The sequence below is a fragment of the Nothobranchius furzeri genome, chromosome 4, assembly GCF_043380555.1.
Source record: "Nothobranchius furzeri strain GRZ-AD chromosome 4, NfurGRZ-RIMD1, whole genome shotgun sequence".
Lineage (NCBI taxonomy): Eukaryota > Metazoa > Chordata > Actinopteri > Cyprinodontiformes > Nothobranchiidae > Nothobranchius > Nothobranchius furzeri.
Window position 1 is genome coordinate 60,978,622 of NC_091744.1, and position 16,917 is coordinate 60,995,538.

Below are 16,917 nucleotides of genomic sequence, written 5' to 3' on the forward strand. Positions count from 1 at the left end.
GATCTGCATGTCCATGCGACGTTGACTGTTTGCAGGGTAGGAACAGAAAAACTGTAGCGCAGGGGTGTGAGTTTCTGGGAGAAATTCATGTGGGACTTGCACCGGTTGGCCAAAAACCTACTCTTCCCTAGCCCTAGAACAGAGGCCAAGCAGGACCCAGGGTAAGCAGATGACCCAGTTGTCTGTGAATGCAGCATAGAGTGCATCTTCAAAGGTCTGTGGAAGCGCTCGCACAAGCTGTTAGTCTGTGGATAATAAACTGTGGTGTGTCCTGACTGGGTGTTTGGGGAGGGGCGTGTGGCCGATTGTATGAATAAAGTCTTAAATGTTAACGCAGAATAAAAACAAACACCACTCACACAAACAAAACTTCATTGTAAATGGAAATACTTTATTTCACCATAACACTATAACAAGCTTGGAAAAAACATACAAAAGGAAAAGTTTAACAAAATGCTACAAAGCACCACATAATACAGACGACTTATAAAGTGGCAACTAAACCTTATTCTAACTGTCTTCACTCTATCTAAGGTTTCCTTATCTTCGTTTATAATATAGAAATCAGCAAAGATGTCTGGACATCAAGCACAGTCATGCCAGTAATAGTAATATCTTACAGATTCATGTAGCGATGACTCGGAGTGGGAATTTGTGATCCTCACTGGGTCACTCTAAGTGGTGAGATGGAACAAAAAGAGTGGGTTTGGAGGAATCGAAGTCCATCGTGTGTTTGGTTTGATTCGGGTTTGCATTTGGTTTAAAGGATTCAAGGAAGCAGGATCAGGTCACAGACTGTTTGCAAGTTGCTTTTAATGGCAAACGTGCACAAGGTACCAGATGGGTGGAGTTTTCTGTTTAAAACAAACCATAAGAGCTAGAAAACAAAGAGAATCAGATGAGACACTGCCTGATTGTTTAGGAGTGGCTGGGTTGGAAGGTGTGTGACCTGATTTGCAACCTATAATCATCTGGTTCAGAAGAAAAAAAAAAACCAACCCTAATGGTGCAAACACGATTCGACCCAGGCCTGTGAAGTGGACAGTGAGGAGACAGGACGGTGGTGTTACTTCTTTACATGGAGAACACTGTACAGGTGCCTTCAGATCCACCAGGACTAAAGGCACATGGGGTCCACTGAGCAACAGATGTGTCCATTCTGGAAAAGAGAAGAACGACAGGGTCAAATGTACATGAGGGGTTGTAGTGTCTTTTTTTTTAACCTTGGACACATTTTGAGATCCAGCAGATGTTCTTCTCAAGCAGCCATTGGTGATATTGTATGTTATTAGTAACACATATCATCACATACAACAAAAGTGTAAGTTGAAAACTATTCTTAAAAACAAAAATTTTGTACTGACTGTGCTAATAAGTTTACATTTTTGTTTTTGTGTTTGGAGATTTCTGTAAACTCTTCTTCAGCTGCCATTCCTAAAGATGTAATTATTATCTCAGCAGCAGGCCTACTGTTTTAAATGTAGGACGTGTAAGGACTTCAGTGTATGGTCGTGGCCAAAAGCTTTGAGAATGACACAATATTAATTATAGGGTAAACATAATCAGACAATATTAATATTTATTATTTATGTCACTCAATACTTTTGATGACTGGTAAACAATTACTTGTCATGACGACCATGTGGCTCACTCATCCCATTACCAAGATGTAGTTCATTTATTTAAATAGAATAATAAGCTTCAGACTGCAAAAAAAATAATTTATTTTATGTTGCAAATGTGACAATTAATTCTTGCAAAACTATTGTGTGACTGCATCGCTTTCTGATCAAAGCAGAGCAACTGTACCCTCGAGTTCAGAAGAACCATAGGACTGCTCCCACAATTTTTGACTTTATAAAAAACTTCTCTAAGTAAGCTATAAAATGCATGTCTTTCACAAGTGGTCCAGTAGAAACTTAAATTCCCACTCTAATAATGTTTTTAGCTGTTTTAAAAATCCCTTAGTGGTCTTTCAACTATGCTGTTTTTAGCCAAAATCACAAAACCCGTGCCATTTTCTAGTACTTTGTTTCTATATAGTGGCTCACAAAAAAGTTGCCTCTGTGGGCGGAGCCGTTAGCGTGGAGGACAGGGACACTTTAGTAAGGCACCCGACTTACATGCAGGGGACCCAGGTTCGAATCCAGGCTAGGCCAGATTTCTTAAAATTAGTTTAGAAAGTTGGACCGAGCTCGCACACAAGCCGGTCCGAGACAACGAGGAGATGATAATCAGACAGGTGGCGTAAAGGAGGAGCTCAGAGCGGCAGACAGAGCAGGTGGATGACTTCTAAAGGTTGGTTTATGCTTGACGCGTCCGCGAGGTCCGCACGGCTCCGCGCGGCGAAATTGCGTCATTTTAACAACCCCGCCCCTCCACCGTGTCTCCGCACGGCCCAAAATTTCCGCAACGCGCACCTAGGAAAATTTCTAACCACGCGGACGGTCGGACTTTGAAAAACATGGCGGACCGGCAAGAACTAGTATGGCAGAGGTTCGTAAATACAGACATTTGTATGATTCAGCTCTCAGAGATCACCGTGATCAACATGTTGTTAATAATTCTTGGAGAGAAATAGCTCGCACTGTTGGAAAAGACGAGGACGCTGTTAAAAATGCTGGAATGCCGTGTTGTAAACAGTAATTTCTACTTCTACTATGGTGTAGTGTTGGATGCATGCCGTAGAGCTCCATGCTGCCCCGTTCAGTTTGGGAGAATATTGGCTCACCACAGAGACAAGCTGCATGAACCATAAACGCTGCAAGTTGTGAAGCGCGTTCCATCCGTGAGCCGCATCACCAAGCAGAAAGTGAATGCGTCAAGCATAAACCAAGCTTAAGCAACAATCCGGACCACAGAGATCATCATCAGGAAATGTTTTCATTTGGGGTAAAAAATAGACCATTATTTTTTGTTGCTCCGAAGTCATCCACCTGCTCTGTCTGCCGCTCTGAGCTCCTCTTTCACCGTCCAATCCACCTGCTGCATTCTATTGTCTTTCACCGGCTTGTGTGGGAGCGAGCTCAGTCCAACTTTCTTAACTAATTTGAAGAAATCTGTCAGCTTTGTGTTTTGGAGTTGTGTGCTGGCTGGAGCTATGTGAGAATTGCACGGCATAAAGCGAACTCGGGGTTCCCACGGCTGTGCGATCTACTTGGAGCCTGGCGTCACCCTCTCCCCAGGCCAGAGTCCTGAACCACACATGGTGCAGGGGAAAGAGGCGTGCCACGTGCTGCAGCACTCTGTTGTGACCAGTGTTGGGAGTAATGCGGTACAAAAGTAATTAATTACTGTAATACATTGCTTTTTGCTGTAATGTGGTAATGTAAGGCATTACAGGGAAAGAAAATGGTAATATTTACTCGGTACAATTGTCAGTAACGCGGTAATTACAATGCATTTTAAACCCAGAATCAAGATGCATTTCTTAAAAATTCTAATTGCGGGAAACCCGAAGAAAGATCCAGTATCTGCATATATTACGTCATTTATTGACTCAGCTTTGCAGGCAGAGAGGACGCCGCTGTAACGGCTCAGCTGTGTCCTGCACGCGGCCGCTGCAACATTCACAAAATCGCTCCACTAAAACAAAATATTTCACTTGCGATCGTTCATATCAGCGCATATTCTCTGGTATTTTGTACTTTTCTGACGTGCTTTGCCTCAGCTGAGTTCATAATCTGTGCCGCGGTGATTTCAACTCATTGCTGCTGGTGCGCCGCGCATGTGAAGATCCCTTTGGCTGATCGTTAGAAGGTAGGAAGTCTAGGAAACAGTTTTTTCTGGAAGACGGAGAAAACATGCAGCATGCAGGAAGGTTAGAGAGAGAAAGGGCAGGAAATTATTCACATAAAATCAAGAAAAAAAGAAAAAAGTAGGTAGATTTCTCCCCAATACACATTTTTACCAGTGAAAAGCAATAATATATAAGCATTTAATATTTATACATGTGATAGAATCAGATCACCCCAGAAGTCAGTCCCACATCCAGGGCCGTATCAAGGCATTTGGGGACCAAGGCAAATATAGGCTTGGAGCCCCCACCACCTCACTCCCTGCTCAGTTAATATAAGATGGCAGCATGGTGAGAGTACAGATTGTTGTTGCTTTTATTTAATAAACATTCATTTTAAAGAACTGTTATTATGTCTGACTGTTTTTAACAGCAATCCTAGCTCAGATACCACATCACCTTCCACATATATGTCATGAGCTCACTGAGCATCAGATTACCAGATTCATATTGAAGTTGTTTTGGTGAAAGTAACTTAAAGTAATGCAAAAGTAGTGTAATGCCTTACATTTTAAAATCAGTAATATTGTAATGTAATGAATTACTTTAAAATGAGGGTAACAAGTAATAAATAATGCATTACAGTTTTGAAGTAACTTGCCCAACACTGGTTGTGACCTCTGTTTTAAATTGGTTTAACATTTACACTCACTGGCCACTTTATTGGATATACCTTGCTAGTACTGGGTTGAACCTTTGCCTTCAGAACTGCCTTACACCTGCCCATGTGAAATGCATTACACTACATTATATCGTCCATCGCTTCAACACAACTGAAGTAAGGTTAGGTTAACAAACAGCAGCTGCAGCATGGAGCACTGGCGTTACTGCCCCTGGCAGTCTGTCTGGCAGATAAATGATCCCAGCAAACATTCAGACGTTTCATGACCATTGAAACGACATTAGTTCGAGATGTCCCCTTCGTGGTTGAAAAGTTGTTCTAAAATGGAAGTTGAACCGACGTATTTTGGCGTGTCTCATTTGGACATTCATTAATTAAACTGTGGGCTCCTTATTATTGTGTTACTGTAAAAAAATACCAACTAACAACTGAGCCAAAATCTCATATGTGCCAGCCTGGATTCAAAATCAATCAATCAATCAATCAATCAATCAATCAATCAATCAATCAACCAATCAGTCAACTTTATTTGTGTAGCACTTAATCCTACAATACAAGCAACTCAAAGTGCTTAACAAATTAAAAAGGCCCCACATACCCACATTCCCTCCCATCCCCAGAATTTTAAAAGCAGTCTGACAATAAAAACCCCTTCACAACACTCCTCCACTGACACACACACACACACACACACACACACACACACACACACACACACACACACACACACACACACACACACACACACACACACACACACACACACACACATGCCCCTTTCCCCATGGTAAAAAAAAAAACACGATTGGCTGAGATCAGATGAGCCAGACCAGCTAAGATAAGGATGAGGAAACATCTTCAGGGGAGCCATCCACCCCGACAGCAGCAGATCCACAGCAGCAGCCGAGGCACTGACACCGGGCGCCCAGGGCAGGGAGGGCAGAGACCCCCACCACCACCCAGGCACACATGGAAAGCACCCAGGCCGCCACAGCCGACCACCGCCGCCGGGGCAGAGGGCACCCACAGAGGAAGCACTGGAAAAAGGTTAAATTAAGGTTAAAATATAAAATCCAAAGAGCTAAAATGACAATTGTAATATAAAAAGTTATACAGATATTAAAATAATGTTGATCATAAATCAAGGTAAAAACTGTTTAAAAGGCACGTATAAAGAAATAATACATAAAATAAATAGATCAAATAAATAAATAAACTAATTAATTAATTAATTTTAAAAGTGAGAGTATTCAGTTAAAACCTAAGCTAAAAAGATGAGTCTTGAGTCTGTTTCTAAAAACACGAACGTTCTCAGCAGCCCTGAGGTCCCCTGGCAGCTCGTTCCAGAGGTGAGGACCGTAGTACTGGAAAGACGCCTTGTCGTGAATATGTGTCCTGACTTTAGGGATGACAAGGAGACGGCTGCCAGAGGAGCGCAGAGACCCTGTGGGTTCATTCGGTAAAAACAGTCCTGAAAGATAAGAAGGCCAAAGACCATTAAGACACTTAAAAAACGTTAAAAGTATTTTGAAATCGATCCTGAAACATACGGGGAGCCAATGCAGTGATTCTAAAACTGGAGTAATGTGCTCCCGCCTCCTGGTCTTTGCCAGGGCACGTGCTGCTGAGTTTTATAATAGTTGTAGACCTGAAATCCTCTTTTTAGGAAGACCAGAAAGCAGGGCATTGCAGTAGTCCATCCTACTGGTGATAAAAGCATGCATCAGCGTCTCCGTATTGGCCCGAGAGAGATTGGGGCAAACTCTGGTGATGTTCTTTAGATGATAAAAACCTATTTTGGTGATATTTTTAATATGATGGATAAAAGTCAGCTCAGAGTCAAAGATGACACCCAGGTTCTTCACTTGTGAAGATGGATTAAGAGACAGTGATTGTAATTTTGGTAAAAGCTTCTCTCTCTGGGCCTCAGGACCGATAACTAAAACTTCAGTTTTGTCCTGGTTGAGCTGGAGAGAGTTTTCTGCCATGCAGGATTTATGTCAAAAATGCAATTAAAAAGTGTATCCATTGGCCATGTGGCCGTGTGTCATCAGGAGACACAGAGATGTACAGCTGTGTATCATCAGAGTAACTATGGAAATTCACCCCATGTCTCTTGATGACACTGCCAAGAGGGAGCATATAAAGGTTAAAAAGCACTGGGCCTAAAATTGAACCCTGGGGCACACCACATGCAATCCCATGAACCCTAGGTCACCTGCATCTAAGTCAGGTGTCTTACTAATTGAGCTATCTGTATTGATAATACTCCTCAGGACCTGAGGGGGCAGAGCAGAATGGAGTTTGTGCTCCATCCAGGGGCTTTGTGATGTCACAAACCCAATCAGTTTTAGGCTGTTTTTTTCTCCATCTGCCACTGATTCACAGTGATTTTAACACAGAAATACTCATAAATAAAATTTTGAGCCTAAATTTCTTCAGATGTGTCCTTTAGCATAAGAAAAATGCCTCAAGAATATGTTAAAAACTGAGAAAATACATGATTTTCATTGAAGTGATTTTTAGGGAGCAGTTTTCTCCTTCTGATTAACTGCTTGTTTATATGTGTTTATAAGACAAGGCTCCGCACTTTAAAGCTCTGCTTCATGCAAACATGTCTGCTCCTTTAAATCCTTCAGAGGAGAAAGCTCACTGTGAATTCCTGCTGTAACAGAGCCAAAGGCTTCCAGATGAGATGCTAACAGATGTTCTCATAGAGCAGTCTCTCTCTCTCTCTCTCTCTCTCTCTCTCTCTCTCTCTCTCTCTCACACACACACACACACACACACACACACACACACACACACACACACACACACACACACTCACACACACACACACACTCACATAAGCACGCAAGAATGCACTCAGGGCACACACACACACGCTCACATAAACATGGGCACACACACACATGCACACTTGCTCAAACACATAAGAACACACACACACACACACACGCACACACTCACACACACTCACACTCACATAAGCACGCAAGAATGCACTCACGGCCACACACGCACACACACACACACGCACACACACACACACACACACACACACACACACACACACACACACACACACACACACACACACACACACATGTGCACGCACTCATTCAGACATGCACACACTCTCTCTCTCTCTCTCTCTCTCTCTCTCTCTCTCTCTCTCTCTCTCTCTCTCTCTCTCTCTCTCTCTCTCAATATATATTGGGGGGGGGGTCCTGCAACTTAGATGGATTTTTATTTTAAAAAACAAGCCAATATCTTTTTAGGGACAGTCTCATTAAAACTTAAGCATTCCAGCTGAAAACCAAAACACTGCAGAGCACATAACCCCATAAAACTGCATCTTGTTATTTTACTACTCTTGTTAACGGCTAATTACATAAAATAAAAGCTTTGAAGGTTCTCATATTTTTTTAAATGTCCTTTGCACCTAACAAAGCTGGATAACAAGTGAGTTGATGTGATTTTTATCTCATATTATTGATACCATGATCTCCCTACCAATCAGGATTCAGAAAACATTTATTCTACTGCTATGCTGAAACTCACCAATGATTTATATTGTGGTTTTAATAACAGCCTGGCCACAGGGAGGATTTTTCTTGATTTGACTAAAGCTTTTGATTTGGTGGATCATTACCTGCTTTTGGACACACTGTTTATTTGGCTTGTCTAGGACTGCCTCAGTTTTGTTTAACTCTTTTTTTCATAACCATTCTCAAATTGTTGCCTTTAATAGGTCCCATTCTAGACAGCGGGGATTTGTGAGAGGCTTTCCTCCAGGATCTTCTTGGGACCTCTTTAACCCTCTGATGCATGAATTATGAAATCTTCAACCATGATTTTTTAAACAATTTTTTTCATTCATCTTTAGGTGTGAATGAAACAAATTTCAACAAATATTTTTGTACCATTTTGTTAATTTACAAATAATTTATTACATGTCCATCTCAGTGGACAGCGTGCATTCTGAACATGAAATATGGTGGCTTGACTTACTGAAGTCCAAATGGAGGGGCTCACATGCAATAAAGTCTTCAACAGCTGTGCTTAATAGCAAAAATAAAGAAAAAACAATTTTGAGTACCTGTCCACTGTAGTGACCATTATGCATCAAAGGGTTAATTTTCAGTTTTCATTAATGACCTACCCCTGTGTTGTTCTTTGTGTTCAGTGCATGTATTTGCTGACAAGACAATTTTATATTGCTCAAAAACAAACTTAACTGAAATTCAAGAGTGTCTTGAGCTTAACTTTAATAATACACAAGACTGATTAGCTCATAATAAGTTGATTTTAAACAAATCAAAATCTTATCCTATGTTGTTTCAGAGAAATCCATCTGCCTTGCATATGGATTTAAATCAATGCTTCTTGAATCTGTTACGGCTGAAAGCTTCTAAATCTATCAACCGTTTGGAGGTTGGGCTTGAGTCTATCAGAATTCCACTGCCCACTCACGGCATTCGATAGATATTATTTATAACAGTATATGTCGATTTGTATTGCATTGTCCATTACGATCCCATCACTGTCATATGTGTAATCATTGTCCTGGCCTTAGGTAGGTGAAAATGTCACTAGTTGCTGTTTATTTTTAATCTTCCATCTTATTTAACCACTTTATTAATACCATTCTGGTCCCACTATAATATTGGCAGAACTCATCAGATTTTGTTTATAGTTCTTCGTTTTTAAAAAGCAGTCAGGAAAGCTAGCTTTTTCCATCAAAGCTCTATTGGATTGGAACAATTTACCAGCTGACCTAAGATATATTACGTCTTTTTGTTTATTTAGATCTTTGTTATAGGATCATTTAAAGTGGGAGTCAAGGCATGGGTGGAGACTTACTTAATCCACACTTCCTGTTACAAAAACGCTTCTGAAAGAGGTGTCACCTGGCAGACCAGGCGGCGCTGAGGCAGTGATAGACGACACCCCCTTAACTCCCCCTGCCTGCGTAGTCAGAGTTTCTGAGTCAAAAAACGAGTCGTTAACGACGTAACGGAATGAAATGACTGTTCCCCTCTCCTCTGCACAGAACTAGTCTGTATGAGGTATGGCCTCAAGGCCTCATGCATTTGCTTCTAACCTGCTTCTTTTCAGCTCAACAGAAGAATGAAGAATGGACTCTCTCCTTTTAATTAATCAAAGAACTCTATTTTAATAAGCTAATCACGCAAAGTGTTAGTCAATAAATAAGATGTGACCAATCTGTGAAATCAAACTATTAATTACTTTATTATAATCCTATAGAATTTGATGAGTACTATGACTTTAAATGTTCCAACAGGACTGATCTCACGTAGCGTTAAAAGACATGACACATTACTTTCACTGATCCAATCGGAATCTGACAGATCTGACGGAGTCGTGGTTTTGGTGGTGTTTGGTAAGTTTGTCAACTTTTCATTCGACCATAAACCAAAACATCCGAAGTATAAAATTATGCCCACGTCATCTCATCTCTAACACAGTTCAAAGCGTTCTAGAGAAGTTGTCAGACTCGCCAATCCGTAACTCTCCTCTTCAGCTGAAAGAACCAACGACAAGCTGGATAAAATCTGTTGCTGTAACAACCGCTGCAACGGTTCCTTTCAGAATAAAAGCTGAACCATCACGACCCAGGTGGGTCTCGCTAGACGCCAACAAATTGTCGTGACCCGGAAGTATCTCAAAGACTGGTCTGGTCGGCAACCGCTGCTTTTCCTACCGGCTTCGGTTCCAGAAAAGGTCAAGCTGGACCTCGACATTCCTGATCTAATGGGGACATCCGCTAAGGGTATGTAGGCCGACAAATGGTGTTGCATGTGTTTATGAATCTCCAAATCAAAGCTTAATGCGAAGATATCACCTTCAGTTCCCATCAGAACTAATCGTTTCTTCGGATTTGCTGGTTCTGATCAACATTACACCTCACCCCTCATCCACCTTAGTTACACCATACATTTAGTGTTTAAAGTTAGTCTAGTTAGGGTTCCAAGCCCAAAGGGCAGGGAACCCTATTGTTTTTCTACGGATTTTTCATTAGGGTTCCAAGCCCAAAGGGCAGGGAACCCTATTGTTTTTCTACGGATTTTTCATTATTATTTATTATTCTTCTCCGCTACGTTTGTATGGGGGCAGGAGCCAGAAATTGCCAGGGAAAATCTGACATGGCAGTCTGATAGAAAATCCTGACCGCTACTCAGATTCGAAAATTTGGACCCCGAGTCACCTAGGTGGCGCTATTGCAGAGGTGAACATGTTTCAGCTACTACCTCCCAAACCGTAGGTCCTACAGTCAAAAACTTTATATGTACATGGTCCTTGGATGATTCTGCATCTTTTTTGTATTGGCCACGCCCATTTCCGCCTAACTAGATTTTTTGCTAGATTGCAAAAAATGCAAAACTTAGTTTTAATCACCTATTCGTCATTTTTCGTCGAATCAACTTCAAACTTCGTACATACGATCTATGGACTAAGATAAGTTGTTGTGATGAAGAAAAATGCAGAAATATTGAAAATTGGGCTAATGACACCATGTCAAAATCAGTGCGCTAGCTAGCACATGTGGTAATTGATGATATCTTCACCATTTCTCAAGATAAATTGATGAGACTCTAGACCCTTATGAAGTGTGAGCGTTAAGCCCTATCTACCCCATTTTGTGTGGATTCACCAATAGGGGGCGCTAAAGAGTCAAAAAGTTTGTTTCAGCTAAACGGCTTGATGGATTTCCACAGAACTTGGCACATATGTTAATCATCGGACCCTTAAGCTATATTTTGAAAATGATTAAAAAGTGGGCGTGGCTTATAGGCTATAAATAGGCTTTAAAAGCTTTCGCCCATTGACTCATGAAAAATACATATTCTATACAGAAAATTACAATTCATATCAGTCATAGTGACATCTACAATCACAGAACATTTTTTGAATTTTGTCCAATAGGTGGCGCTGTGGTACCCCAAAAATATTTTTGGCATGTTTCTCCCCATTTTTTTTCGTAAAAAAACAAATGATCTCATCCAGTATATTCATTGAGTCAGTCAAATTTAGATGAGTACTTTAAAAAATGTTTTAAACTTTTGCAAATTAGTAGAAATTTGCATAGTATGTCCAACGTACTTTCGTTAACTCCTCCCGGCCGTCAAACTCATTCACATCACAACTTCCCCTGACAAGAGAGGAGGAGCGGCTGACCAAAAGATGTGAAGGGATTTTGGATAATTTGCTTATTTTGTTTAATATGATTTTTTAAATAATTTTTTGGGAATGAAAAAGTTTTTTTAGCGTAACTTCAAAAGATTTTGACATTTTTCAAAGCTGTTCATAAAAGTCATACGTAAGGTCAATTCAAGTGTATGTCCTGGTTTTCAACTTGATTAAACAATAGGGGGCGCTATAACTGGGAAGAAATTATACTGCTGAACTGGCTAAATGGATCTGCACGAAACTTAGTGGTTGTCATCACTATAGAGTCTTAAGACTACATTATCAATATGGTAATGATTTATCAAAGTGGGCGTGGCTTATGATCATTTAAAATTTCAAATTTGAAAAATTTCCTAAAAATCATTATTTGCATGTAAGAGGCTAAGATTTCCAGATTGTGTTAACTGGATAGGCTAGACCTTATTTCACGAAAGCCGCAGCTCCACGAAGAGGTTTCCGCTTTATATTTATGAAAATACATTTTTAGGCTAGCAATTGTAGCGCAAATTCTGTTCTCACAATCTTCTTGTAATTTGCTACAAAGTTCACTCTTAGGTGGTTTATGAAACAAAAAAAATGTCGTCTTGATTTGAGCACCCCCTTGTGTTTAATTATTGGACATATTTTTGTCTACAGACACTAATGCAAATATTATTTTATTGTAAGTACAGTTTTACATTTATGACCCCAACAAAAATATAAGAAGAATTCTCACGTGTCAGAGGCACCCTGGGAATATTTTGAGATTTCTGTACAAAAGCTTAGATTTTTAATGAATTTTTAACTTTTTACCAGTTTTTCTGTATAGTTGGACAACAACGTAATTAATTTTTGTTAGAAAGCTTTTTAGGTATACAGTAAATATAAGCCATTTACAACATTCCACATGTACCTATGGTGATCTGAGATTTTTCTCCTAATTTTAGAAAGTAGCACTATTTTTTTATGAATATTTTAATTTTTGTTGTGACCTTTATAGTTATATTTCCCAATTTTTTTATCATAAAAGCTTTGAGTCTACTGATTTAAAAACAACATCATAGTATTCCGCATGTTAACACTGCCATGTGAGAATATTTTGGTAATTTTAGGATGATTTGTGAATTTTTCATGATTTTTTAAAACATTTGGTCAGTAAGTCACAAAATGAAACTCATAGTTTTTGTTGAAAATCTTTTAAATCTAAAGACATTATCAAGGATTTATGTTATTTGTAATATTCCGTTGATGTATAGATCATTGTTTGATAATCTCACTCATTAAATCTTCACGTTCTTTAATAAGGAAACAGTGGAATTCCATTGTAACCACGATTGAGAAGTCAGCCATGCCTCTGAAAGATATGTGTATAGGCTTTGCCGGTTTAATGACGTATCCTGAGTGTTAGTTTCATTGCGCCGGTTGAAGTGAGCTGACGGGACGCCGGCGGGAGAACGTGTTTTTGGGGCTGGACCGCATGAGGACTGGCGAAGTTGAGGGCGGGGCGGGTGGGCGACTGGCGCTGGGGGCTTGGAACCCGTTGATAACTGCTTGCAGTTCTAGTTAGGGTTCCAAGCCCAAAGGGCAGGGAACCCTATTGTTTTTCTACGGATTTTTCATTATTAGGGTTCCAAGCCCAAAGGGCAGGGAACCCTATTGTTTTTCTACGGATTTTTCATTATTAGGGTTCCAAGCCCAAAGGGCAGGGAACCCTATTGTTTTTCTACGGATTTTTCATTATTATTTATTATTCTTCTCCGCTACGTTTGTATGGGGGCAGGAGCCAGAAATTGCCAGGAAAAATCTGACATGGCAGTCTGATACAAAATCCTGACCGCTACTCAGATTCGAAAATTTGGACCCCGCGTCACCTAGGTGGCGCTATTGCGGAGGTCAACACGTTTCAGCTACTAGCTCCCAAACCGTAGGTCCTACAGTCATAAACTTTATATGTACATGATCCTTGGGTGATTCTCCATCTTTTTTGTATTGGCCACGCCCATTTCCGCCTAACTAGATTTTTTGCTAGATCGCAAAAAACTCAAAACTTACTTTTAATCACCTATTCGTCATTTTTCGTCGAATCAACTTCAAACTTCGTACATATGATCTATGGACTAAGATAAGTTGTGGTGATGAAGAAAAAGGCAGAAATATTGAAAATTGCGCTAATGACACCATGTCAAAATCAGTGTGCTAGCTAGCACATGTGGTAATTGATGATATCTTCACCATTTCTCAAGATAAATTGATGAGACTCTACACCCTTATGAAGTATGAGCGGTAAGCCCTATCTACCCGATTTTGTGTGGATTCACCAATAGGGGGCGCTAAAGAGTCAAAAAGTTTGTTTCAGCTAAACGGCTTGATGGATTTCCACAGAACTTGGCACATATGTTAATCATTGGACCCTTAAGCTATATTTTGAAAATGATTAAAAAGTGGGCGTGGCTTATAGGCTATAAATAGGCTTTAAACGTTTTCGCCCATTTACTCCTGAAAAATACATATTCTATACAGAAAATTACAATTCATATCAGTCATAATGACATCTACAGTCACAGAAAATTTTTTGAATTTTGTCCAATAGGTGGCGCTGTGGTACCCCAAAAATATTTTTGGCATGTTTCTCCCCATTACTTTCGTAAAAAAACAAATGATCTCATCCAGTATGTTCATTGAGTCAGTCAAATTTAGATGAGTATTTTAAAAAATGTTTTAAACTTATGCAAATTAGTAGAAATTTGCATAGTAAGTCCAACGTACTTTCGTTAACTCCTCCCGGCCGTCAAACTCAATCACATCACATCTTTCCCTGACAAGAGAGGAGGAGCGGCTGACCAAAAGATGTGAAGGGATTTTGGATAATTTGCTTATTTTTTTTAATATGATTTTTTTTTTTAAATTTTGGAGAATGAAAAAGTTTTTTTAGAGTAACTTCAAAAGATTTTGACATTTTTCAAAGCTGTTCATAACAGTCATACCTAAGGTCAATTCAAGTGTATGTCCTGGTTTTCAACTTGATTAAACAATAGGGGGCGCTATAACTGGGAAGAAATTATACTGCTGAACTGGCTAAATGGATCTGCACGAAACTTAGTTGTTGTCATCACTATAGAGTCTTAAGATTACATTATCAATATGGTAATGATTTATCAAAGTGGGCGTGGCTTATGATCATTTAAAATTTCAAATTTGAAAAATTTCCTAAAAATCATTATTTGCATGTAAGAGGCTAAGATTTCCAGATTGTGTTAGCTGGATAGGCTAGAGCTTATGTCACGAAAGCCGCAGCTCCATGTTGAGGTTTACGCTTTATATTTATGAAAATACATTTTTTAGGCTAGCAATTGTAGCGCAAATTCTGTTCTCACAACCTTCTTGTAATTTGCTACAAAGTTCACTCTTAGGTGGTTTATGAAACAAAAAAAATGTCGTCTTGATATGAGCTCCCCCTTGTGTTTAATTTTAGGACATATTTTTGTCTACAGACACTAATGCAAATATTATTTTATTGTAAGTACAGTTTTACATTTATGACCCCAACAAAAATATAAGAAGAATTCTCACGTCACAGAGGCAACCTGGGAATATTTTGAGATTTCTGTACAAAAGCATAGATTTTTAATTAATTTTTAACTTTTTACCAGTTTTTCTGTATAGTTGGACAACAACGTAATTAAATTTTGTTAGAAAACTTTTTAGGTATACAGTAAATATAAGCCATTTACAACATTCCACACGTACCTATGGTGATCTGAGATTTTTCTCCTAATTATAGAAAGTAGCACTATTTTTTTATGAATATTTAAATTTTTGTTGTGACCTTTATAGTTCTATTTCCTAATTTTTCTTCAAAAAAGCTTTGAGTCAACTGATTTAAAAACAACATCATATTATTCCGCATGTTAACACTGCCATGTGAGAATATTTTGGTAATTTTATGATGATTTATGTATTTTTCATGATTTTTTAAAACAATTGATCAGTAAGTCACAAAATGAAACTCATTGTTTTTGTTGAAAATCTATTAAATCTAAAGACATTATCAAGTCTTTATGTTATTTGTAATATTCTGTTGATGTATAGATGATTGTTTGATAATCTCACTCATTAAATCTTCACGTTCTTTAATAAGGAAACAGTGGAATTCCATTGTAATCACGATTGAGAAGTCAGCCATGCCTCTGAAAGATATGTGTATAGGCTTTGCAGGTTTAATGACGTATCCTGAGTGTTACTTTCATTGCGCCGGTTGAAGTGAGTTGACGGGACGCCGGCGGGAGAACGTGTTTTTGGGGCGGGACCGCGTGAGGACTGGCGAAGTTGAGTGCGGGGCGGGTGGGCGACTGGCGCTGGGGGCTTGGAACCCGTTGATAACTGCTTGCAGTTCTAGTTAGGGTTCCAAGCCCAAAGGGCAGGGAACCCTATTGTTTTTCTACGGATTTTTCATTATTATTTATTATTCTTCTCCGCTACGTTTGTATGGGGGCAGGAGCCAGAAATTGCCAGGAAAAATCTGACATGGCAGTCTGATACAAAATCCTGACCGCTACTCAGATTCGAAAATTTGGACCCCGCGTCGCCTAGGTGGCGCTATTGCGGAGGTCAACACGTTTCAGCTACTAGCTCCCAAACCGTAGGTCCTACAGTCATAAACTTTATATGTACATGATCCTTGGGTGATTCTCCATCTTTTTTGTATTGGCCACGCCCATTTCCGCCTAACTAGATTTTTTGCTAGATCGCAAAAAACTCAAAACTTACTTTTAATCACCTATTCGTCATTTTTCGTCGAATCAACTTCAAACTTCGTACATATGATCTATGGACTAAGATAAGTTGTGGTGATGAAGAAAAAGGCAGAAATATTGAAAATTGGGCTAATGACACCATGTCAAAATCAGTGTGCTAGCTAGCACATGTGGTAATTGATGATATCTTCACCATTTCTCAAGATAAATTGATGAGACTCTACACCCTTATGAAGTATGAGCGGTAAGCCCTATCTACCCGATTTTGTGTGGATTCACCAATAGGGGGCGCTAAAGAGTCAAAAAGTTTGTTTCAGCTAAACGGCTTGATGGATTTCCACAGAACTTGGCACATATGTTAATCATCGGACCCTTAAGCTATATTTTGAAAATGATTAAAAAGTGGGCGTGGCTTATAGGCTATAAATAGGCTTTAAACGTTTTCGCCCATTTACTCCTGAAAAATACATATTCTATACAGAAAATTACAATTCATATCAGTCATAATGACATCTACAATCACAGAAAATTTTTTGAATTTTGTCCAA

The 16,917-nt window shown here is 39.4% G+C and overlaps 1 protein-coding gene across 1 annotated transcript in view; it reads right to left on the reverse strand.

Annotated features, from left to right (window-relative positions):
* Positions 1 to 980: 980 nt before the first annotated feature.
* nell2a (neural EGFL like 2a) overlaps positions 981 to 16,917 on the reverse strand; it is a 449,405-nt gene continuing 433,468 nt past the window's right edge. Inside the window, exon 20 of the mRNA XM_054733610.2 lies at positions 981 to 1,159. Within this exon, the coding sequence (XP_054589585.1) occupies positions 1,118 to 1,159 (42 nt within the window). The 3' untranslated portion in view covers positions 981 to 1,117. The remainder of the gene's footprint in view (positions 1,160 to 16,917) is intronic.